This window comes from Prionailurus viverrinus, chromosome B2, assembly GCF_022837055.1.
Source record: "Prionailurus viverrinus isolate Anna chromosome B2, UM_Priviv_1.0, whole genome shotgun sequence".
NCBI classification, from domain to species: Eukaryota; Metazoa; Chordata; class Mammalia; order Carnivora; family Felidae; genus Prionailurus; species Prionailurus viverrinus.
Genome location: NC_062565.1, coordinates 5,388,503 through 5,414,771, shown reverse-complemented (window position 1 = coordinate 5,414,771; position 26,269 = coordinate 5,388,503). Strand labels below are relative to the sequence as shown.

The following is a 26,269-nucleotide window of genomic DNA, read 5'->3' as shown; positions in this document are numbered from 1 at the left end:
TGTGTTAGAGTTTACCAGAAAGGGGCATCGAGGAATCCTGTTTAAACAAAAGGATCTACCCTAGATTAAGTTTCTGGGATGGCCTCCCTGAGGAAGTCACATTTAATCTGTGCCTTAAAATACGAGAAGTTGACCAGAATGATCATGACCTAAGGAGCACTTTTGTTCTTTTTGGAGGGTGGGGGGGGCGGGGTTGTGGAGGAGCAGACTTGGGAAGAGAGAAAGAGAACTTTTAAGGCGAGGCAACAGCACACACTATCAGAGCCGAGCTGAGTGCGGCAGGAGGGGAGACCCATATCAGGTGCGCTCCAGCTCGAGCAGCCCGTGAGCTGGGGGACGGCACCTGGGACAACAAGGCCACCAGGCGGAGTGACTCCAAAGTGACCAGCGCCCTCTAGAGATGTGCAACAGGCCAGACTGGAGGATGAGGCTGAGTACCAAAGGTTTTCCGCAGAAGGCCAGGAAGGGGCCAGAGGAGAAAGGGCAGGTGACAACAGGAGAGCTCAGGGCAGCCATCGGCGGCCGAGCAGAGGGCGTAGATCAGAGGTGAACACGCGGCCGAGGGCGGCGCACGCTCTGCGCCCCGACTCTCCAGGTCCCCGTCTCCGGAGCATCGCCACCCTCGGTCTGGTCCAGGGGAGTCGCTCCCTCGTCCGACTTCTTGTGCCTTCTGAGAAACATAAAGTGTCAGCAAGAAATGAGGGGCTTGCTACTCCCGAATCTTGCTCTCACCAATTTACTATCCCCTCTGACGGGAAGAAGAAAGACTAATGTAATTGCTGTTTTGCTAGAGCGTCTGGTCAAGAGCACTGCGTGGCCAGATGGAACCCAGAAACGGAACGATGCCGAGGAGGTAATCAAGCTAGCTGCCACTGACCGAGCACTTTCTCTGCTGCCCGCGACGTGATAAGCGCTGTTACGCATTTTTGCTTTTAATTAATCCTTGAAGGAATTCTAAGGGTGACTACTTTTATTTCTTCTGTTTTACAGATGAGGAAGTCTAGGCTCAGAGAGAGGAAGGAATTCTCCCAAAAGCATGAAGCCAGAAAGTGATCAAACTAGCATTTACACCCAGGTAGCCTGCCCCAAAGACTGCCCTTCCGGGGGAATAGATTCTTCTGGAAAGGATGAGAAAATAGCTTCATCTCATCTCTCTTCAAAATTTCCCAGATTAAACATGTCCTTTACCACAGAGCTCTGTGCTTCTATGGACCATAAAAATATGGGCAGGACGGGTGCCTGGGTGACTCAGTCAGTTAAGCATCTGACTCTTGTTTTCAGCTCAGGTCAAGATCTCATGGTTCACGAGTTCAAGTCCTACCTGCTTAGATTCTCTCTCCCTCTCTCTCTGCGCACCCCGCACTTGTTCTCCCTCTTTATCTCTCTCTCAAAATAAATAAACTTAAAAACATGTGGGCAGGAACTATTATGTACATGTTACCACTACATAGGAATTCAGCCTAAACCAGTGCAAGCGATAAAGGCAGGACCCCCTCAGAACTCGAGTGCTGAGTTTACAGAAGATCTGTCCCCACTGCTATTTTTGTGTTTTCCCAGAGATCTTATAAAAGGCAGATCTGCTAACCCTTGAGTGCCTTGAAGGTCAGTACCGTGTCTGACTCCTGTTTCTCCCCGACACCTAAGCTCAGGAAATGTTTGCTCAATCAAGGTATTTTGGTTCAAAAACCTGCAATAATTGTTCTTACCAACCCAATCTCCCTGTGACCTCTACCAATCCATATGCTATTGGTAAGAATCACATGCCTTGCATGTTTTGACCTATCCTAAAATGCATTTGCTGGAATTACTGGAAGGTAGAAGTGGCTCAAAACCCATGGGGGTGGGGGAGGGGGGTTGCGCATTTTTAACTACACGAACACAACCCAATCCCTGATTGAGCAAGGTATTGACCTCGTGGTCAAGCACACAGACTCTGGAGTCACAACCCATGCGTTCAAATCTTGGCTGTATCACTTTGTAGACTGCAGGACCTTGGCCAAGTCATTACAATTCTCTGTGCCTCAGTTTCCTTATCTATCAAGAATTATAACAGTGTGTACCTACTAGGGTTGCTCTTGAGGATTAAACACATTAATGCATCTAAAGCACTTGAAGCAATGACTTCCACAGAGCCAGCTCTCAATATAAATGCTAATGTCATCGGCTGGGATGTGGCTCGTTTACAACGCACCCGGTGACATCTCCAGTGGTCAGCACAAGACCCCCATGCACCTGTGCACACTTTTGCCTTCACCCCCACAACCACCCCTACTGTCGGGTCTGAAGTGATTTGAAACCCACCAGACAGGGCACTGACCTTTCCAACATCAAGTTTAATGAAGGCTGGTGAGTAGCTAAAGTGTAATGCTTCGTGCCTTTCCGTGTAGTTCGGTAAGAAAGATTTACTAACTCATTAAAATGTCTTGTTAGTTATTTTCAGCTGCTCAGAATGACTGCCACTTCCAGCCAGCTACTTATCCCAGAAAACACCAAGAACAGAACCCGACTTTATTGACTTCCTAGATGGGCATCGTGTTGCTCCAACATTAGGATAAAAAGCTTAAACAAGTGTGGTGGTTGATTAAAACTCACCTGCCTCTGGTAACATGCAAAAGGCTGTGGACGTGTCATGAGGCCACATCAGGAGACCCTGCTTCTCCTCCCCGTAGAGGGGAGCTGGCCGAGTGGACGGGGCAAGCTACCTCCAAGGAGCTGGGTCTCTCGATGCGCTGACCTTGCTTCCTGCAGACCGACTGCCTGAGCCCACTAACCCTACGCTAACCTACTCCGCTCTCCATTTGGCCCATCAGGCTGTTTTCACCCCTGAAACATAACCTTTCTGCTTCCCCACCTGCCTCCCCCCATCTTTTCAATCAACTTACAAATGTATCGTCTCCTTTTCGGAAGCTGTTTTGAAGAGCAGAAATTCTCCTCAGTATCCGGTTCCCCAAATTTTCTTCTCACCCCCATTCTGCAAAATGTGCTAACCTCTAGCATGCAAGAATAAGTCCATGTTTGCATTTTTGTCCTATATGTACATTCTCTCTATTCTTTCTAGTTTTTTTTTTTTTCTCTCATTGGATTAAAAGCACTAGGACGTAGTCGCTTAATGATGTGAGCTGGGAAGGGGCGAATCCAGACTCTTCTATTGATTAGCTGTGTGACTTTGAGTAAATTATTGACTTTGTGTCTCAACGCTTCATCAATATAATGGAGTAACACTGCGTTCCTCACATGCCTGTTTTAAGGACATTTTTAAAAAGCCAACTAAGGTTTCTAGAAGAATGTCTATCGATAATTCAGTATCAAATTAATACTGTCATTTTGTTCATACGGTTCTTCATTATTTTTGTTGTTACAAGGTGCTAATGGGCAGAAGCCCAATCACCTATAGTGCCAAGCAGGGATCAATATTTAATACATTTCTTTTGATAATGGGCTATTGATGAGAATAACAATGAGAGGGGAATAAGGTCTAGGTTTTTAATAAATTAAAATAGGCAAGAGTGATTTCCCTAGCAACCAGATTTCTGAATGCATTTCCACCCTCATGTCAAGCTTCCCATTTATTATGACAATTTCCTGCTTTCAAACATTGAACACTAAACAGGAAATTAGTTCGAGGATGATGGGCTCCACCAGAGAGGAAAGCAATATCCGCATCAAGAAACCAGAGACTCTTCCCAGGAAATTCCCTTCAGAAAACGGAGACGATGAACACAGACGTTGAAAAAAATCTGAGCAGACTTAAGAAGTTCACTCCTAGAAATGAAAGGCAAGTTGTACTTCTCATCTGGATAGCCCAAACCATCATCACAATTTTGTTTTGTTTTCTAACTGGAGACTGCCTTCCAGAAATGCATAGAAGGACCAGACATCGCACTGGGAAAACGGGTGGCTCTCCAGTGACTCCTTCATTGTCCCGGGGTCATGTACATGAACAGGAGCGCAGACGCTGGGATGCAGTCTGGAGGCACAGTGCTGTACGTGCAGGAAGCTCCATCAACATTTCATAAATGATGAACATGATAATTTTTACATTTTTTAATGTTTATTTTTGACAGAGAGAGACAGAGTGTGAGCACGAGCAGGAGAGGGGCAGAGAGAGAGAGGGAAACACAGAATTCGAAGCAGTTTCCAGGCTCTGAGCTGTCAGCACAGAGCCTGACACGGGGTCAAACTCACAAACCGTGAGATCATGACCTAAGCCGAAGTCAGATGCTTAACTGACTGAGCCACCCAGGCGCCCCTATCCATTTCTGTGGGGGGAAAAATGTCACTAGAGTTTTGATAGGGATTGCATTGAATCTGTAGATTACTGTGGGTAGGATGGACATTTAAACAATATTAATTCATTCCGTCTATGAACACTGGACAGCTTTCACTTATTTGTGTCTTCTTTGATTTCTTTCTTACGCTTTTATAGTCTTATAATTTTCATTGTATGGATCTGTCAGCACAGAGCCTGACGCAGGGCTCAAACACACGAACCACGAGATCATGACCTGAGGTGAAGTCAGACACTTAACCAACCGAGTCACCCAAGGCACCCCTAGGATATTCAATATATAAGGTTAACTGCAAATAGTGACAATTTTACTTCTTTCTCTCTGATACGGATGCCTCTTTTTTTTTCTTCTTGTTTAATTAGTCTGGCTAGAACTTCCAGTATTTTGTTGAAGAGTAGTGGCAAATAAACCCCTTCTCTCATCGCTGATCTTAGAGGAAAAACTTTCAGCTTTTCACCATTATGATGTTAGCTTTGGGCTTGTCATACATGCCTTTTACAATACTGAGGTGCTTAACTTGAAGTTTTTGTCATGAAAGGATGTTGAATTTTGTCAAACGCTTTTTATGTATCTTTTGACATTGATCATGTGCTTCTTATCCTTCCTTCTGTTAATGTGGTGTGTCATGTTTATTGATTTGTAGATATTGGACTATCCTTGTATCACAAAGGTGAGCCCTACTTGATCATGGTGTATGATCCTGTTAATATGTTGTTGAATTCAGTTTGCCAATATTTTGTTGAGGATTTTTGCATATATGCTCACCAGAAATTATTGACCTATAATTTTCTTTTCTTGTACTATTCTTATTTTGCTTTTGTATGAGGGTAATGCTAGCCCCATAAAATGAGTTTGGGAGTGCTTCCTCTTATTTTTTGGAGGAGTTTGAGAAGGATTAACATTAATTATTTAAATATTTGGTAGAATTCACCACTGAAGCCATCTGGTTCTGAGCTTTTCTTTGCTTGGAGAGCTTTGATTACTGTTGTAACCTCCTTACTCATTACTGATCTATTCAACTTTTCTGTTTCTCCATGATTCAGTCTCGATAGATAATATGTGTCTAGGATTATATCTATTTCTTCTAGATAACCCCATTTGTTGACGCATAATTGTCCAGAGTAGTCTATTATGATCCTTTGCACTTCTGTGATACCATTTGTAATGTCTCCACTTTCACCACCTTATTTTTCTTTTTTTTCTTGCTTAGTCTAGCAAGGTTTGCCAATTTTGTTTATATTTTCAAAAACCAGTTTTTAGTTTCACTGATCTTCCTATTGTCTTTCTAGTGTATTTCATTTATCTCTATGCTAATCTTTATTATTTCCTTCCTTCTCACTAACTTTTGGGTTATGTTGTTCTTTTTTCTAGTTCCTTGACGTGTAAGCTAGGTTGTTTGAGATCTTTCTTTTCTCTTAATGTAGGCAATTATTACTGTAAAATTCCCCCCCCCCAGAACTGCTTTTGCTAAATTTCATAGTTTTAGAATGCTGTATTTCCATTTTGTTTGTCTCAAGGTAATTTTTTTAAGTTGGCTCCATGCCCAATATAGGGCTTGAACTCACGACCCTAAGATCAAGAGTCATACGCTCCACCAACTGGGCCAGCCAAGTGCCCCTTGTGATACTTTTTGATTTCCTTTTTATTATTTGACCCATTGGTTGTTTATCAGTGTGCTGAATTTCCACATGCATTTTTATTTTCCAACTTTCCTCCTGTCATTAATTTCTAGTTTTTCATACCATTGTTGTTGGAAAAGATTCTTGTTGGGAGTTCAATCTTCTTAAGACTTGTTTTGGGGTCTGGGGTACTGGGTGGCTCAGTCAGTTGAGCATCTTACTCTTGATTTTGGCTCAGGTCTTGATCCCGTAATTGTGGGGAAAGAGCCCTGCATCGGGCTCTACACTGAGCATGGAGCCTGCTTACGATTCTCTTTCTCCCTCTGCCCCTTTTCCTCACTTGTGCTCGCTTTCTTTCTTTCTTTCTTTCTTTCTTTCTTTCTCTCTTTCTCTCTCTCTCTCTCTCTCTCTCTCTCTCTCTCTCTCCCTAAAATAAAAAATTTAAAAAAGACTTTTTGTGGCCCAACATATGATCTGAGAAAGTTCCATGCACACTTGAGAAGAATGTGATTTCTGCTACTGCTGAATGGAATGTTCTATGTATCTGTTAGCTCCATTTGGTCTGAAGTAGGGTTCAAGTGCGCTGTTTTCTTGTTGATTTTTTGGCTGGATGATCTGTCCATTGTTGAAAGTGTGGTATTAAAATCCCTTACTGTTGTTTTATTGCTGTATATTTCTCCCTTCAGTCTGTTAATATTTGCTTTGTATATTCATATGCTATGTTGGGTACATGGATCTTAATAACTGTTATAACCATAGTCATTAATCTTAGAAAACAAAATGAAAAAAAAAACCAGTAGGTTAGATGCTGCTAAAGAAAGATTTGGGGAACTGAACAAGTATCTGAACTAATTACTTATAAACCAGCATAAAGATATAAATGAGTAAAAAATAAATAAAGATCATGACTTGGAAAATTAATTAAATGCCAATACATATTTTTTCATTTTTTAATGTTTATTTTTGAGAGAGAGAGAGACAGAGTGCCAGCAGGGGGACAGGCAGAGAGAGAGGGAGACACAGAATCTAAAGTGGGTTCCAGGCTCTGAGCTGTCAGCACAGAGCCTGACGATGCAGGTCTCAAACCCACCAACTGCAATATCATGACCTGAGCTGAAGTCGAACACTCAACCAACTGAGCCACCCAGACACCCCAAATACCAACACATATTTAAAGGAAGTTACAGGACAGAAAAAATAGAATGGGATTAGATATTACTTGAAATAGTAAACCTGAGAATTTTCTAGAAATTCTTTGAGAATTTTCCAGAATTAGAAAAGAGAAAAAGTAAATATGAAACAGAGATCTCATTTTGATACATCTTTTTCATATTTCCTTTTTATGTAAACAATTTTTATTTACATAAAAATACATGTAAATTAAGTAAACTCCCTTTTTGAAACACCAAGATTCATAGACTGAATTTTTAAAATCCAGTTATATGCCATTTACAAGACATAGTTTATAATGGCACAAACAGGTTGAAAATAAAAAGAATGATATATGAAATGGCCAATCAAATACTAACCAAAAAGAGCTGTAACAGAGGCATGGAGAGCCAAAGAAATAACACAGCCTTTTAGTAAGACCATGAATGTATACTCTTGTCCGCCCATAGAATGCAAACTGCTTCTGGTTCTCCTTTTTATCCAGCATTGAAAAGAACACATATGCCTGTTCAATAGACCTGCATGTCATGTACCCGGGGCTGTGGTAATCTTTTCTAATAAAGATAACAGCATTTGACACAAGCTTTTGTAACGGGGGCTATTACTCTGTTAAATGGTGGTACTATACTATTGTTACCATTTGCAGTAGCCAAGCTAGTAAATTAGAAGGGGGATATGATGGGGACTCCCACCCTTACATCCTTTATAAGTTTACGAATAGCGCTAACGTCTGCCATTCCCTCAATATGTGATATCTATTTTCTTGGCCTGGAGGGAAAGTTTCAGGGGCTTGCACTTGGCCTTTCCTACTATAATGGCTCCTATTCTACAGTTCGTAAGTATCAACGTGAGGGCTAAGAATGGTCATTCTAATTATTTATTTGGGACTGAGGATATGACACTGGGTGGGTCTGTGTACCTCCCTGGACCCACTGTGATATGGACCTTGGCCAGGACTCCATGTACTATCTCATTCCCATATGTCTCTACAGTAATAGAGGAGCCATGATATCACTTCAGGTCCCCAATAATCAGTGTCAACTTGGAACCTGTATCCAACAGTGCTCAAAAAACTAGCATATCCCTTTCCTCAGTATATGGTTATCCAAGTAAATGGCTATAGTTCCTTTTGGGAAAGAATGTGTGGAAATTACTCAAATGCCCATGTCATGTTGTTTCAGGGCCCTTCTTCATGGGCACTTGGCTTCTGTAGTTAATTGGTTTGGGGACTAAAAAAATAGCTCAGGCTGAAAACCAGGGAAAGGATTGTGACCTCTTATTGGGGCAACTGAGTTCAACCTTCTGCTCAATCACTCTTTACTCCATTTGGTAACATATTAAGCAACACCCTTGCAGCTGCCTATGTATCTTGCCTTTAGGAGCACCATATCCTATTGGCCATCCTTACAGATCCTGTAAGGCAGGGCCCTGTGGCTGCCAATCCAATACTGGTGTCCATAATAGTAACTACTCCAACTCTGCTTTGGTCAAATGCTATTCTGGGATCCCATCATCTTTACTGTTGCTAGAAAGTCCAGTTCTACAAGAGCGTCTCCTACCATCCATTCCAGCCTACAAAATATAGCTACTGCTGAGCTTCTAAAACATTCTGGCGCTCACCAGCACATTCATCGCCTTAATAATGGTGTGTCTTCCAAGCTCTCCTAACACTTTCCTGTCTTACGTGGGAGACTTGTTCTAGCATGCTCACCTCAAGGTATTTTTTGATCTCTTCCTCCATAGTCGGCCATGACTATCTGACACCTATACTTCATATCACTGGAACCAGTGCGTTTTCCAATCTCCCAGGAGCCATCCCAGTAGCACATTGGAACTGGGCCCCAGGGCCCTTGCTGAGGAATTCAACCTTGTGTCACCAGAGCACGCCTCCACATTGGCAAGCTCTCCCTCGAGCTGTATATTCTTCCTAACCTGATCCAACACCCTTAGGCTCCACTGTGGCCATGCCAACCTGATTCTTGCAGGGTGGGAATCACAATCTAGTAGTTAAGTGATTTGCCCTCAATTGAGACCTCTGCATAGTATTCAAGCAAAAGTGGGGGAGGGGGCTCTAATTCCCAATGAGAGGGAGTGAGTGATTTCTTCAGATCCAGATGGTTCAGGAGAAACTAGAGCAGGTTCAAAGTTCTCAACCAGACGGTCCCACACCAAGTCTTGGGGTCCCAGTCCTTCACCCATTTAAGGATCTGGCATTGCCATAAGGGACTTGCCTAGGCTGAGAATTCAGCCTTCTTTGGGTTCTTCCTCCCTTAATTTATCCTAGGTTTGGTCTTCAGCTCTATGTGCCTCTGAACAGAGGAGAAAAGAATTCTTTGACTGCCAGTGAGGCCCTCAGAATTTCACACTCTACTTTAAATTGATGATTAATAGACCTGAACCCGTCATTTTCTTTCTTGTGTGTTTAAAGAGCACTTAGCAAGTGCAACCTAATTCCAACAGTCCTCCTTAGGATAACCACTTCCTTCACGTACCTCTCAAATCTCAGTGGCATGGCACCACTGAGGGCACCCCATCCACCTGTGTGCCGTCCAAGTTTACCAAGGATGATGCAGTACAACAGAGGCTATCAAAGCTCCACCTACATCCAGTGATGGGATGCCCATTGCTGTCTGGCTAATGACTTCTCTACCTCTAAAATTCCACCCGAAAAATCTATTTCCAACGCCCATGCTCTTCTGGTACCCTTGTCTTAGGTTGTATCCTATAGAGGCAGAACCTGAGATGAGGGTTGGTGGGGGGAGGGAGGGAGGGGAGAAGATTGAGAGAAATAGGAGAGGACAGATGGGGAAAATAAAGAATGTGGCCCAGCTTCCAAGCAGCCTGATCCCACAGGGAGGTCTGTAGCACACAGCACACCATCAAGCTGGTGTCATCTTGAGACAAGGGGGCTGACATTATTTGCTCCCAGTCATTGGCTGCCGTCGCTGTGAGAATGGAACTGCCCCAGGCAAGGCAGCTTCCGTCCGACTTGAGAGAAAGTCAACACTCATGGCATATTAGTGGATGGGTGCACTGGCCAAATAAAATGGGATCCGGGTGGGCACGAACAGCATCCCCTGCCCACACCCAATGACCCGTGAGTCAGTGAAGAAATAGAGAAACTTACAAATACTATTCAGAGACAAATGGCAATAAAAAATAACCTATATTGGAACTTGCAGCTATAGCTAATATGACACAGATTGGTAAATGGATAGCCTCAGAAGTATGTTAGAAATTAATTAAAACCAAAATGTAATTAGCAAGTAGTTACATAAAACACACAGAAAACAGAGGGAAGGAAATATTAGTGATAAGAATAATAGAGAAAGAGCATAGAGGGCCAGAATATTGGGTATTTTTTAAAAATATGAAGGGGCACCTGGGTGGCTCAGTCAGTTAAGTGGCCAACTTCAGCTCAGGTCATGATCTCGCGGGTTGAGAGTTCAAGTGCCGAGTTGGGTTCTGTGCTGACGGCTCAGAGCTGGAGCCTGCTTCTGATTCTGTGTCTCCCTCTCTCTCTGCCTCTTCCCTGCTTGCACAATGTCTCTCTCCCTCTCAAAATAATAATAATAATAATAATAATAATAAAGCATTAAAAATTAAAAAAACAAAAAATATTAATAAAAGCACATATCTGGCAATACTGAACAAGAAAGAGAAAAGTAAATATAAACATGACTAGAAATGAAAAAAACAAAACAGACAACATGACTACATGCATTTAGTCAAGAGTTTTTAAATGTTTGGGGCGGCTGGGTGGCTCAGTCGGTTAAGCGACCTACTCTTGATTTTAGCTCAGGTCATGATCTCGCGGTTGGAAGAGGAAGTCCTGCATTGGGCTCTGACAATGCCAGCACGGAGCCAGCTTGGGATTCTCTCTCTCCCTCTCTGTCTGCCCCTTCCCTACTCTAAATAAATAAATAAATAAAATGTTTTAAAAGAATACTATAAGTAGCTTCGGCAAACTTGAGAACACAAAGGAAATGAACAAATTTCTAGATAACTATAAATTGCCAATTTGATTAAATAAACAGAAAATCTATTACACATGTAACCATTAAATAAAATTAATTTTTTTTAACTACTTCAAACATATACACACACAATACCGGGCCAAGGCAGTTTTATAAGCAATCAAGCCCTTAAGAGAGAGATGACGCATATCTGCAAACTTTCTGGTGGACGGAAAAGGAGGGAAACCTTTCCTTATGTTATGAAAGAAGTATAACCTTGAGAGGAAAACCAGAAAGAGATCATGTGAGACTCGATCCAAATAGATCAATTCCACTTACAAACATAGATATAAAAATCCTAGCAAATCAAGTCCAGCAACATATAAAAATGCAGGTACATATTACTGGTTACTGTTCGTCATAAGCATGTAGTAATAGTTTAACATCAGGAAAAAAAATAATGTAATTGACAACATAAAAAAACTAAAGGGAAAAAATAATGAAAATCTTATTAGATGGAGAATTTTATAAAACTCATTCAGAGCTTGCAAATAAAACTGCCTCTTAGAAAGTACAAGTGAAAGGGAAATGTAACTTGACAAAAGGTATATACCAAAAATACAAACATTACATTTAATATTAAATACTAGAAGCATTCCCTGAATATCCCTGAATATATATTCCCTGAATATACAAAAATATCTGCTATTGCCCCTTCCATTCAAGATGTGCTGGAGGTTCTAGCTAGTTCATTAAGGATTAGAAACAAACAAACAAACAAATATTTCTAAGGATTGGAACAGTAAAAAACAAGTGTTACTTTTGCACACAGCATGACAGCCTTTCATAAAAAAATCCTACAGAGAGGTACCTGGGTGGCTCAGTTGGTAAGCATCTGACTCTTGATTTCCTCTCAGGTCAAGATCTCAAGGTTCAGGGAGTTCGAGCCCCACATTGGGGCTTGAGATTCTCAGTCTCCCTCTTTCCCTGTTCCCCCCCCCTCTCAAAAATAAATAAATACACTTAAAAAAAAATCCTACAGAGAGGCGCCTGGGTGGCTGACTTGGTTGAGCACCTGACTCTTGATTTCAGCTCAGGTCATGATCCCAGGGTCATGGGATTGAGCCCCACGCGGGGCTCCATGCTGAGCATGGAGTCTGCTTGAGATTCTCTGCCCCTCCTCTGCTCATGCTCCCTCTCCCTCTCTAAAAATAATCCTGCAGAAACTTATAATCCTACAGAAACTTTTAATGAGGGAGTTCGGCAAAGTGCTAAATACAAAAGCAATTTACAGAAATCAATGACATCTTCAATATAGTGAATAAATCATCGGAAAACATAATTTTAAAAAACTATTCTATTCACAATAGCCATAGGATGACAAGATATCTGGGATTAAATATATTAAAAGATAGTCAAGACTTTCACAATAAAAATTATGCAAATTTTTGGAAAGACTTTTTTTTAAGACCTGGATACATGTAAGTTTCAAATTTATAGAGAGGATATCTCAATATTATAAAGACCTGTGCAGTTTTAATCAAAATCTTTTCACAGATCCTGACAAGTTTAGCCTATAAATATGTATGGAACAGTAAAGAGCCAAGATGTTTTGAATGGAGTAGGGCATTCATACAACCAAATATCCCTTCTTATTATAAAGCTATAGTAATTTAAAAGTGAAACTTTGGCATAAGGAGTCCTATAAAACAGAATGGAGGCGGAACATGAGGACAATCTATGGACAAACTCTCTTCTTTAGGCCATTTGTCATGAACAGACTTCCTTCATCTATGAATACAAGAACTTAATATACTACCACAAGGAGAGCCGGGTACCTCCAAGGCTTAGGCCGTTCCTGTCCCAAGAGATCGTATCTACAGGTTTTAGGAAAGGAAAGGAATCAAGCATGGACTATAACATGCCTTTCTACGCAGCACATTGTCATGACTATCTCTGCATGCTTGTTCTAATTTTTTTTTTAGAGAGGAACCCTGTCTTCCGATACCTTAGATAAGACAGGTTTCCCATTGTATCTCGCTATTGTCAACCATCCTGGATATAAAAGAAAATAATAGTCACCACATGAATGGAGAAGCAGTGTCCAGATTCTAGCTGAGGAGCTGGACCCTGGGCAAATCTCCTTGGGTCCACTTTTCCACGGAGGCAGTCTCTAATCCTCTTCTAAAGAAGGGGGCTCATTAGCAGGAGACTAGAAAACAAATGTGGATAATGTAGGGTACAAAATTAATGTTATCTTGAGTATAAAATAAAAAGAATTTGTTGGAAAAAAAGACAGTTCTAAACTAGTATCTTCTATATATTCACCGGTTTTTTAAAAAATTCCTATTACATAATTCAGGACCCAGAAAGAAGGGATTTGTACTCATCACTCAGCTGCTATAATAAGACACCTCAGACTGGGTGGCTTAAATAGCAGGTATTTATTTTCTCACCGTTCTGGAGGGAGAAGTCCATGATCAAGGTGCTGGTGGGTTTGGTTTCTGGAGAGACCACACCTTCTCTTTCTGGCTTGTAGATGACTGCCTTCTCGTGTGTCCTCACATGGCTTTTCCTCTGTGTATGCATGCAGGGAGGGGAAACTCACATGTCTCTTCCTCTTCTTGTAAGGTCACCAGTCCTATAGCATTAGGCCCCACCCTTATGACCTTCCCTCCAAGAAGACCCTATCTCCAAATACAGTCACATTGGGGGTTGGAGATTTCAACATACAAATTTGGGGGCGACATAATTCAGTCTGTTAATAGGATTCTCCCCGATCTTGAGCCAAGAATTATCCTAAAACACACGGGAACTTGATATACTTCCTGCTACAAATCGACAGGGTAAACGACAGCTTGTTCAATAAATGGTGCTAATGGGGACTGTAAAGTAGAGCATAGGGAATATAGTCAATATTATTGTAATAATTTCATATGACAACAGAGGCAACCACTCTTATTGTGCTGGGCATTTTGTAATGTATACAAATATCAAATCACTATGCCATACACTAGAAACTGAGATAATACTATATGTTAAGTATACTTTAATTTAAAAACAAAAAACAATTAAAAAACACAACTGTTGTTTACCTGGTGATATTGGCTTTGTGATTAAAAGCATCCATTGAGCTGCAATGCAGATTAGCAGACTTCTAGCCCCTCATCATATACAGGCTGACCTTGACCTGTTCCAGTGACCCCTGGCCCCCACCCACACTAGTCTTTCCATACACTGAAGATTTGATTTCCGTGATAAAAATGTTTTTAATAAAAATATAAATAAGAATAAAAGTATCTTTTCCAAAGCAAAATAATAATAAATTGTGCTAAGACAATCATCTGTATGAAAAAATAAAATTAAATTCCTAACTCCAAAGCACACAAAATACATTCCTTGTAGATAAAGTCCTAAAAGCAAAAAGCAAAACTTAAAAACCATTAGAGAATATAACTGACATCAGGGTTCAGATTTCTTAAATAAAGCACAAAAAAACCAAACAATTAAATAAAAAGATTAATATATTTGACTAATATTAAAAACTTCTCTGGCTGATATCATTTTTAGAAAACCAAAAGAGACAAACCATAAGCTGACAGGTGTGTGTGTGTGTGTGTGTGTGTGTGTGTGTGTGTGTATGTGTGTATGTATATATACATATACATATACTATACACACATATATATACATATATACATATATATGCTGCCATATATATATGGCATACAAACCACCTAAGGTATAAATAATATATAAGATGCCCTCCAAAGTAATAACAAAAAGTCCAACACCTAGTAGAAAAAATGAGAGTCAGTGAAGAAGAACCCTCATAGCCAATAAACAAGGTCAAGAAAATGCCTATTAATACACAGTGAACTAACATTTCCAGGCATCAGATAAACAAGCAAACAAAGGAAAAAGGAACTGACTGATACGACAGAGTGACAAAGTAGCAATAATTTACGATGATCCCAGGTTTCTAGTCAGGTGGTGACTGACAGCATTTTCCAAGATGGGAAATATAGGAATATATGGATTCCATACACTCCTCATGATAAGCACTGGGTAATGTTTGGAGGTGTTGAATCACTATATTGTGCACCTGAAACTAATATAACACTGAATGTTAACTATATTGGAATTAAAATTAAAAACTTAATAAAAAAAATACATTAGTTCCTCTCCTCTGACCTGCTGGCCACTCACAAAAGCAATACAAAATACAATAAAAAAATAAATATTTTTTCAATAAAATGAAACATTTGGGTTTGAGGCAACTATAGGGTATCCAACTAAGTGCTGTATGCCCAGGTCTACAGCTCCCCTACAGAAGGTACCTGGCCTGGGGACACAGATTCAGGAGTCAAAGTACATAGGTAGCTGTTAAAATCATGACTGTGTGTAAGATTGCTCAGGGCAACACCAAGCATTCAAAGATAAGAAACACCCACAGCTAATATTGTCCTCAACGGGGAGAAACTGTGTGCCTTTCCCCTACAGTTAGGAAAAGACTGGGATGTCTACTCTCACCGTGACTATTTAACATAGTACTGGAAGTCCTAGCCTCAGCAATATTTCTCAGACAACAAAGAAAAATAAGAGGCATACAAATCAGCAAAGAAGTCAAACTTTCACTATTTGAAGACAACACGATACTCTATGTAGAAAACTTGAAAGACTGCACCAAAAAAATTGCTAGAACTAGTATATGAATTCAGCGAAACCTTCGGGTATAAAATCAATGTGCAGAAAACGGTTGCATTTCTATACACCAATAATGAAGCAGCAGAAAAAGAAATCAAGCAATCAATCCCACTTACAACTGCACCAAAAACAATAAGATTCCTAGGAATAAACCTAACTAAAGAGGTAAAAGATCTGTACTGTGAAAACTATAGAAGGGCTTAATGAAAGATACTAGACAGGACACAAAGTAACAGAAAACATTCCACTACCCAAAACAATCTATACATTTAATACAATCCCTATCCAAATACCACCAGCATTCTTCACAGAGCTAGATCAAACAATCCTAAAATTTGTATGGAACCACGGACGACCCCGAATAGCCAAAGCAATCCGGAAAAAGAAAAATAAAACTGGAGGCATCAAGATTCTGGATTTCAAGCTATAATACAAGGTTGTAGTCATCAAGACAGTATGATACTGGCACAAAAACTGACACATAGATCAATGGAACAAATTAGAAAACCCAGAAATGGACCCACAACTATATGGTCAACTGATCTTCCACAAAGCAGGACAGAACATCCAATGGAAAAAAGTCTCTTTAGCAAATGGTGCTGAGAGAACTGGACAGCAACATGCAGAAGAATGAAACTAGACCACTCTCTTACACCATTCACAAAAATAAACTCAAAATGAATGAAAGATCTAAACGTGAGACAGGAAATTGTAAAAATCCTAGAGGAGAACACAGCAACCTCTTTGACCTTGGCCAGAGCAACTTCTTACTAGACAAGTGCCAAAGGCGAGGTAAAAGAAAGCAAACATGAACTACTGGGACTTCATCAAGACAAAAAGCTTTTGCACAATGAAGGAAACAATCAACAAAACTAAAAGGCAGCCTAAGGAATGGGAGAAGATATTTGCAAATGACCTACCTGATCAAGGGTCAGTATCTAAAATCTATAAAGAGCTTATCAAACTCAACACGCAAAAAACAAAACCCAGTTAAGAAATAGGCAGAAGATGGGGCGCCTGGGTGGCGCAGTCGGCTAAGCGTCCGACTTCAGCCAGGTCACAATCTCGCGGTTCGTGAGTTCGAGCCCCGCGTCGGGCTCTGGGCTGATGGCTCAGAGCCTGGAGCCTGTTTCCGATTCTGTGTCTCCCTCTCTCTCTGCCCCTCCCCCGTTCATGCTCTGTCTCTCTCTGTCCCAAAAATAAACGTTGAAAAAAAAAATTAAAAAAAAAAAAAGAAATAGGCAGAAGATGTGAAAAGACTCTATTCCAAAGAAGACATCCATATGGTTAACAGACACGTGAAAAGATCCTCAATATCACTCATCAGTATGGAAATACAAATCAAAACCATAATGAGATACCACTTCACAACTGTCAGAATGGGTAAAATTAACAACACAAGAAATAACACGTGTTGGCGAGAATGTGGAGAAAGGAGAGCCCTCTTGCACTGCTGGTGGGAATGCAAACTGGTGCTGCCACTCTGGAGAACAGCATGGGGGATCCTCAAAAAACTAAAAATAGAACTACCCTACGATCCAGCATTTGCACTCTTAGGTATTCACCCAAAGGATACAAAGATACAGATTCAAAAGGGTGCATTCATTCTGATGTTTACAGCAGCATTATCAACAATAGTCAAACTATGGAGAGAACCCAAATGCCCGGTGACTGTTGAATGAATAAAGAAGATGTGTACGCACACACACACAATGGAGTATCAGCCATCAAAAAACTGAAATCTTGCCATTTGCAACAACACGAATGGAGCTAGAATATATTAATTATACTAAGCGAAATAAGTCAACCAGAGAATGACAAATATCCTATGATTTCACTACTATGTGATGTTTGAGACAAAACAGATGAACATACGGAAAGGGGGAGGCCGTGGGGGAGAGAAGAAAGGGAAACAAACCAGAAGAGACTCTTAACTATAGAGAACAAACTGAGGGTTGCTGGTGGGAGGTGGGTGGGGGATGGGCTAGATGGGGTATGGGTACTAAGAAGGGCACTTGTGATGAGCACTGGGTGTTGTAAGTGATGAACCACCGAATTCTACTTCTGAAACTAGTATTGCACTGTATGTTAATTAACTAAAATATAAATACAAATTTTTAAAATACAAAAGAGAAAAAAATAAAGGAAGAAAAGCCAATAAATTAGAAGCCAGAGTCAGGGAAAACAGCAATAATCCTCATGCTTCTCTGTATCCACAAAGAATAATAAATACAGTGAAACCAAGAGGTGTTGCCTCATTGAGTTTTGAACTTAATGTGTGTTTTCTTTTTGCATTTTAAGATCACTTTTGTGATGATTAAACCAATAATAAATGGAAAGAGAAGTGCAGGACATCCCCGTGTCATTTGTCTCTTTAATGGGAGACTGAGTTTATGAGGGCATTTGAGAAGCCTGTACAATCACTGAATAGATTAAGGTCCCATTAGCAGGAGGAAAAAACACTTGGAAACCTGCAGAAAGGCTGTATGTTTATTTTCATAAATAAGAATCTCATGACCACAGCACACTCATCACTTCACAGTGCCTTATAGAAATCAGAGTCATTGTTGGGCGTGGGAGGTTTCCAAAGAGATTTGACTCTGGCAATCCAGATGCCTTCTTTGTTGGTGAGGTTTGCTTTTTCACTCGTGTGGAGTAACAAATATACGTGGGTCAACTGCACCAGAAGCGTTAATGCATTCTCCTCCGTTGCGGGGCCCCGATCCACATCACGTGTTTGTTATCACACACCGAGAAGGCAAAATGCTTGGGCTTAACTGCCTTTGTTTCTCAAACACGAAGGGGAAAACACAAAACGACTTTAATTCATTAGAATGAAGGAAGGCAGTGACTCACCCACAAACTGAAGCAGAATTTTAGCTGATCACTCTGTAAAATTTTTAAGTTTTAAAAAAAATTGTAAGTTTTTTCCCATAGTTCTATCTACACAAAATATGTGTAATTTGTGCAACTTGTTCCGTTTTTAAAGATATCTTTATTTTATCGTAACAAAAACTCTGGACCAGTGTTTCCCTAAGACTATCTTATAAAAGAAAAAATAATGATTTTTTTAATATACCTGAAAACTCTATCAACTAAACATGTACATGAAGATGTAAAGAAAATTTTTTTTACATAATGAAGCTTAATATCCATGCTAAACAGAAACAGAAGTATCATTTGGTGTGTTGAATTTCCACACAGTTTAAAAAAAATTTCTACTGCCATTTGTGGAAAATGTCATGCAGAGAATTGATACATGCAATATTAGCAACACGACATCATACACAAACAACAAATTGCCCAGACACATGTGGGTTATATGAAACACAGATATATTTACTCAAAAGATACAGTACACTTTTTTTTAATCTCAGAGTGAGCACTGATGTAGAAGTAAAAAAACAAACAAAAAAGAATGCTCATAACTTGATCAAAGTACAAATAATTTTCCTTACAAAGAGAAGTTCTAAACATAAATCTACATAAAAATAATAAGCTCAACTTAACCTTTACTTACAACATCAGTAATCACCCATGATCGCTGTACACAGTAAAGATTTAAGGCACAAAAAAAGTAGCAAAGCAAAATCCAGGCTGTTTTTCTCTAAATGTGTTCTGAAATTGACTACGGTCACTCCCTCTTCCCACTTGCCATGACAAAGCCAGTGAGTGGCCATACATCACTCAATTAACCTGTGTGCTCTGAGCTGATAGAACTACATAGAATTGATTTGATCCCATTCACAGATTGAAGCTATGTCTGCTGTTGGCTTAAGTCAATGGAGCTCCATTACCTACCTCCTGATTTTAGAAATGCTTTATGGTTATCCAGACATTTTTAAATTCTTTCCTAATTCCCATTTTACAGGATGTTCTGCCTCTTCAGAAACAGTATTTCCTGGGGTGCCTGGCTGGCTCAGTCACTTAAGCGTCCGACTTCGGCTCAGGTCATGATCTCACGGTTCGTGAGTTTGAGCGCCGCATCGGGCTCTGTGCTGTCCGTTCAGAGCCTGGAGCCTGCTTCAGATTCTGTGTCTTCTCTCTCTCTCTGCCCCTCTCCCGGTTGCGCTCTGTCTCTCAAAAACTGAATGAACGTTAAAAAAAAATTTTTTTTTAATCGTATTTCCTTCTTCATCAACATGTGGGGGCACACTTTCATTCTCTACCCAAGTCACTTAGACTTCTTGGTAGGAAATACACAAATTTTATGTGGGAAGAACAAAAATCACCTATTTCCAGTCCAGGGTAATTTCTGAAAAGCAAGAATCTTAAGAGTATTTACAAAACTGATATTTAATAACAAAGAACTTATATGCTCATCACTTTAGAAAAAACAGACTAACCTTAAAAAAAAAAAAAAAGAAAGAATAAAAGAAAGTGGTGCCATTCCAGGACATTATAGTCACCTAAAGAGGCTACAAAGCTCGAGCACTGAACTAGAACATTATGGATAGAGTGGTGAAGTACTCTATCCATATCTATCTATTCTATTCAGTGGACCTGGCTACTTGGTACCAAAAACAGTCCTCTATGCATTCATGTAAATCATACACACACATTCACAAACAGGGACAACCATTTGACAGAGCCTCTGTTAGTATGAAAGATTCTGCACCTAGAGCATATGGTACTTAAGGCTGGTAACAAAGAACTAAGGAACTGTACTCTCTAGTTATTTCAGGAAAACAAGATTATCTATCATCTATCTACCTACCTACCTACCTACCTACCTACCCACGATCCACCCATCCATCCATCTACATATCATCTATCTATCCAGCCATCCATCCAGCTATCATCTATGTAGTATCTATCTATCTATCTATCTATCTATCTATCTATCCATCCATCCATCCATCCATCATCTATCACCTATCTTTCTAGGTATTTATCTATCTATATATCATCCACCTGCAATCACCTCTCCCTAGAATAAATTTTTCATTAAAATTCTGGTAGCTTTCTTAGTTTGAAAAATTTAATTCTCTTAAAGCCTTTAGGAAACAAGTTTTAAAGCACCACGATATATATCATTTCTTAGCATTTCCTCTCCACGTGTTTTTAGACATTGCTTCTCTCAGAAGAGCCTTATTCTATTAATAATGGTGTGCCTGAGGAGTCCTTTTCAAGATTTTAAAGTGTGTGAGTGCATCTGTATAAGTATTTGATATGTATATGTGAATATCTATATATATATTCTATTTCTGTTCAGATTGGCAACAGTTCAGATGTGATGCTTTCTCTTTAGCAACTCAATCGTCCTTTAAAAATGTTTCTTTTGATACTTACTGAGCAAAAATAAAAGTACAGAGCTAATTCCTTAGGAGAGTCAGTTAATAACATAAAAAAGCCTTCCCGATGTTCTGTGGCAATTCTGAATACACAGATGTTTCCTAGGAGAATGAACTTCTTCCTTTGTGTATAAGATAGGTCACATAATGAAATGTTTGAGGATGTTGGTGTATGAGTTACAAGTTGGTGTGTGAGCTACAAGCTGAAATTACATGAACAATTTCGCATTGGTACGGCTTCACAATCGTAAACCCACAGAGATATCTAATGGACTCCGAGCCAGATATACGTAGGATGGTTCTGTCTTTACAGACCGCTGTAGGAACCAAAGGTCTCAGAATAAAACAGGAGGCATGAGAGTATCATGCTCTTCCTGTGAGTCTGACATTTGACTATTCCCCCAGAACACATATGGGCAAAAAAATGTCTTAGTAAGTGAAAAGTTACTCTATGGCTATGGAGAAAAATAGTGAGTAAAAGGTTACCGTATGGCCATAATATCATGTTTTATAACTAGTGATCGATGCTCAGTAGCTATTTAACAGATACTACCGCCAGATGAAATCTCCTTAGCATGAAAATGATGTTAGCTAAAATCTGTATTTGCTCTGCGAAACTCTAATGTTCCACTTCAACTGAGAAACAAGTTGTTTATAGATGTCTTAAAACCCAATTAAGTTTGAGAAAAGAGTCCCTTACAACTGAAATTATGGAGTCTGTACACACAGCCTCACAAAGGACTGACAGCACAAAGCATTCCGCTGGTAATCACATCAAAGCTCTTGTGAGTATTTCACAGCATCCTCTAATTCGGAAACAATACCTGACGTCTAACCGAAGCGTCTTCTGCTCACTCACATAAATGGTCCCCAAATCTGTCAGTGAGTCCAGCTTATTAACTTGTGATGACACAGAGGCCACCATTCCCATGGAGAAAATGTCCACGTGTGGGAGGTGAATCAACTTTTGTCACTTGTGTTGACATCATCTCCAAAATGATGTCCACATTTTCCATTCTCTGTGAATGGTGTCTTCCCTGATCTGACGATGCTATTTCATTCATGGTTTTTTTTAGTAATATATGTTTGCAAAGTATCTTAAAGTGATTAGTTGTGGTTCCTCCCCTCAAGTTAAGTCACAATTACATCTTGTCACCAGGTGGTAACATATGCCCATCCAAGACAAGAATTCTAACCCGACTGTTCAACGTTTTTGCTGCCATTATTATGGCCTATCATCTTCTTCAAGTGTTTGTATACTTTATTCTTCATGTAAGGCAACATTGTGTTTCATTGAGATACCTCTTAAAAACTTCCTGAATTCTGTACATTGATTTTATATCCTGCAACTTGGCTGAATTCATGTATCATTTCTAGCAGACTTTCGGTGGAGTCTATCGGATTTTCCATGTATAATATCCTGTCATCTGCAAAAAGCGAAAGCTTAACTTCATCTTTGCCAATTTTGATGCCTTTGATTTCCTTTTGTTGTCTGATTGCTGATGCTAGAACTTCCAGCACTATGTTAAACAATAGCGGTGAGAGTGGGCATCCCTGTCGTGTTCCTGATCTCAGGGAAAAAGCTCTCAGTTTTTCCCCATTGAGGATGATGTTAGCTGTGGGCTTTTCATAAATGGCTTTTATGATGTTTAAGTGTGTTCCTTCTATCCCGACTTTCTCGAGGGTTTTTATTAAGAAAGGTTGCTGAATTTTGTCAAATGCTTTTTCTGCATCGATTGACAAGATCATATAGATGCTGGAGAGGATGTGGAGAAACGGGAACCCTCTTGCACTGTTGGTGGGAATGCAAACTGGTGCAGCCGCTCTGGAAAACAGTGTGGAGGTTCCTCAGAAAATTAAAAATAGACCTACCCTATGACCCAGCAATAGCACTGCTAGGAATTTACCCAAGGGATACAGGAGTACTGATGCAGAGGGCCACTTGTACCCCAAGGTTTCTAGCAGCACTCTCAACAATAGCCAAATTATGGAAAGAGCCTAAATGTCCATCAACTGATGAATGGATAAAGAAATTGTGGTTTATATACACAATGGAGTACTACGTGGCAATGAGAAAGAATGAAATATGGCCCTTTGTAGCAACGTGGATGGAACTGGAGAGAGTGATGCTAAGTGAAATAAGCCATACAGAGAAAGACAGATGATATCATAGCCTTTCACTCTTATGTGGATCCTGAGAAACTTAACGGGAACCCATGGGGGAGGGGAAGGAAGAAAAAAAAAGAGGTTAGAGTGGGAGAGAGCCAAAGCAGAAGAGACTCTTAAAAACTGAGAACAAACTGAGGGTTGATGGGGGGTGGGAGGGAGGGGAGAGTGGGTGATGGGTATTGAGGGGGGCACCTTTTGGGATGAGCACTGGGTGTTGTATGGAAACCAATTGGACAATAAATTTCCTATATTGAAAAAAAAAAACTTCCTGAAAACCTAAGCTTTATAGTATAATGAAGAAAAGAACATGAGAAAGGAAAAGAAGATATTTCTATTAAAGAAGGAAAAGAGAAACAGAAAGAAAAGTGGAAGAATCACCTTGATAACCAGTTATAATTTCTTGCATTCAATACCTGACTTCTATAAACTATTTAAAATCATTAACCCCAGGCCCAGGAGTAGCATGGGAATTTAACATTAAAAAACAGCCTAGTCTATTTCCCTAACAACACAAGACTGTCGCTTGTAGTATATCACGCTTTGTATCATCCCACTTGAAAAAAAACAAGCCTACTAGTAAAAAGTGCAACCTACATTTTATACCAGAAATACAGAACCCCCATTTACAATTCATCTTCTCAGATTAATATGCCCTTATATCACTCTCTCTTTCCAATACTGTTACATTACAGTCTCTGCTTATGCTTCCTATTTGTAGAAAATATTAAAATAGCTTCTAGGAAAAATACATTCATCTTCTGTAGTATTCTGAAGTGCTTGATACAACTACTTTTATTCTAAATGATCGGTTAGGAAATCCGGAGAGGAAGAAAATCTTTTAAACCTAAGATTAATAATGAATCCTATGAAAGCACTAGAAGTTTACATTTCAAATATATAACATCTACATAACTAATGAAAGTAGTCTTTCACGTGAGCAAAATATATTATTTTTACATTTAAGGAAGATCTGTGTCATCTCCTAAAAATTAAGAAAACTAATACAATTGTCTTTCTCCCCATATACACCCAGCAAGGTCATTGCAAGTTGATTTAATTAGCCCACAAAATTCTAATAAGGAACTGGTTTCATGATGACAATTTAAACATTTTTCAACAATTTCTATCACATGTCTTCTAATTATATAGGGAGGAAGCTGCTTGAAAGTCTAAATATAACTGGCCATTAAAATAGACACTTGCTAATACCCCTTGGGGCAAAAATATGACAAAGCTAATCCTAATAGAAATAATTAAAAATAGAAATCCTAATCCAAAAAGCAAGTCAGATCAAGCAGTGACAAACTCCCCATATAGCCTCCTCCTTTTTTCCTGTTATGCTTTCTTGGGCGTTTTTTGTTTGTTTGGCTTTGTGGGGTTTTTTTGTTTGTTTGTTTTTTGGCTTTTTTTTTTGTTAAAAAAACTATTTGGAGAGAATTCAATCTTTAGCCAATATTGAGTCTTCTAACGTAATCAGAATTTTTAAACCATCCAACCAAGCTTGGTGACATAACTGGGTTATAGCCTTTTTAATTCATGTGAGATGGGATCAGGGACAAGGAGGAAGAAGGAAGGAATGTCAACAAGTCATTGAAACATTTCGATCTACTGCCTAAAACTACACTAAAATTGGTGGTTATTAAAGAGTTTATTGCTTTAAAAAAAATAGTACAGGTTTTCCTATTATCATTTCTTTAAAATTCTATGCCTTCCTAGATAAGTGCTTTAGAATAAGCTCCCATCTAATAACCTCACTTCTAAATTTATGGAAAAGTATACAAGAAGTGTGGTCCTATTCTTTCTCATTGCTTACAAAGACAAGTGGCCAATTGTCATCCAGTGCAAATGCCCCTCTATCCCTCTTAATTTTTCTAAATGACTTTTAAAAACACATCCCATGAAAAGAAGCCACTGTCCTTTAGTAGCTACTCAAAATCATGTAATCTTTCCATTAAGCCTCTAATCTTAAAATTCAGTAGGTAGCAGTCAACCATGTTGTCACATTATGTTCCGCAATAACTATATACTTATCATTCAAGTATTAGAACCCTTCATTTTTTCTGATAATGCACTCTCTTTTTAGAAATGATCTATGCTACGACGGCATAGTCCTTGTTCTGTTCATTGTTCTCATTTTCTTGTGGACTGGTGATTTTTACTTCTGGTCTTGGTGGTCTTTGAGGGTCTAAGTCAGCCTGGAAGAAAAGAGATCAAAACAAAGATATTTATCAGCTCTTTAGTTACAAACGTCATCAAGTTCACAAGGAAAAAGAAAATTACTCAGGGGGCGCCTGGGTGGCTCAGTCGGTTGAGCGTCCGACTTCAGCTCAGGTCATGGTCTTGCAGTTTGTGAGTTTGAGCCCCGCATTGGGCTCTGTGCTAACAAACAGCTCAGAACCTGGAGCCTGCTTCAGATTCTGTAACTCTCTCTCTCTCTCTCCCCCCAACCTTGCTCATGCTCTGCCTCTGTCTCTCAAAAATAAATAAATGTTAAAAAAATTTTTTTAAAAAGAAAAAAATTACTCAGTATTTCATGCAACCATATAAACATTCAACAAAAAATAGTCCTCGGGTTCCTTTTGTTTTTCAGTTGGTCAGTACCCAGTGGACACATCCCTCTCAATACCTTACTTGCACAAAAGCCCTTCGCAACGTTGAAAAAAAAATTAAAAAAAAAAGGGGCGCCTGGGTGGCACAGTCGGTTAAGCGTCCAACTTCAACCAGGTCACGATCTCACGGTCCGTGAGTTCGAGCCCCGCGTCAGGCTCTGGGCTGATGGCTCAGAGCCTGGAGCCTGTTTCCGATTCTGTGTCTGCCTCTCTCTCTGCCCCTCCCCCGTTCATGCTCTGTCTCTCTCTGTCCCAAAAATAAATAAACGTTGAAAAAAAAAAAATTAAAAAAAAAAAAAAAAAAAAAAGCCCTTCCCGATGTGCTTTAAAAGCACAGACTCATTTCTTGTGCTGCAGGCTTTATTTTTCTCAATTTTTTTTTCTTGATTTCACTTTAAGTTCTTTTCAACAGCATGTTTATACTCTTCATTTTAACATTTTCGGAGAAAAGGGGAG

General features: G+C 39.7%; 1 protein-coding gene across 1 annotated transcript in view; it reads right to left on the bottom strand.

Moving 5' to 3' along the window:
- Window positions 1-23,695: 23,695 nt before the first annotated feature.
- Window positions 23,696-26,269, bottom strand: part of DCDC2 (doublecortin domain containing 2) — a 166,705-nt gene continuing 164,131 nt past the window's right edge. Inside the window, exon 11 of the mRNA XM_047859342.1 lies at window positions 23,696-25,399. Within this exon, the coding sequence (XP_047715298.1) occupies window positions 25,295-25,399 (105 nt within the window). The 3' untranslated portion in view covers window positions 23,696-25,294. The remainder of the gene's footprint in view (window positions 25,400-26,269) is intronic.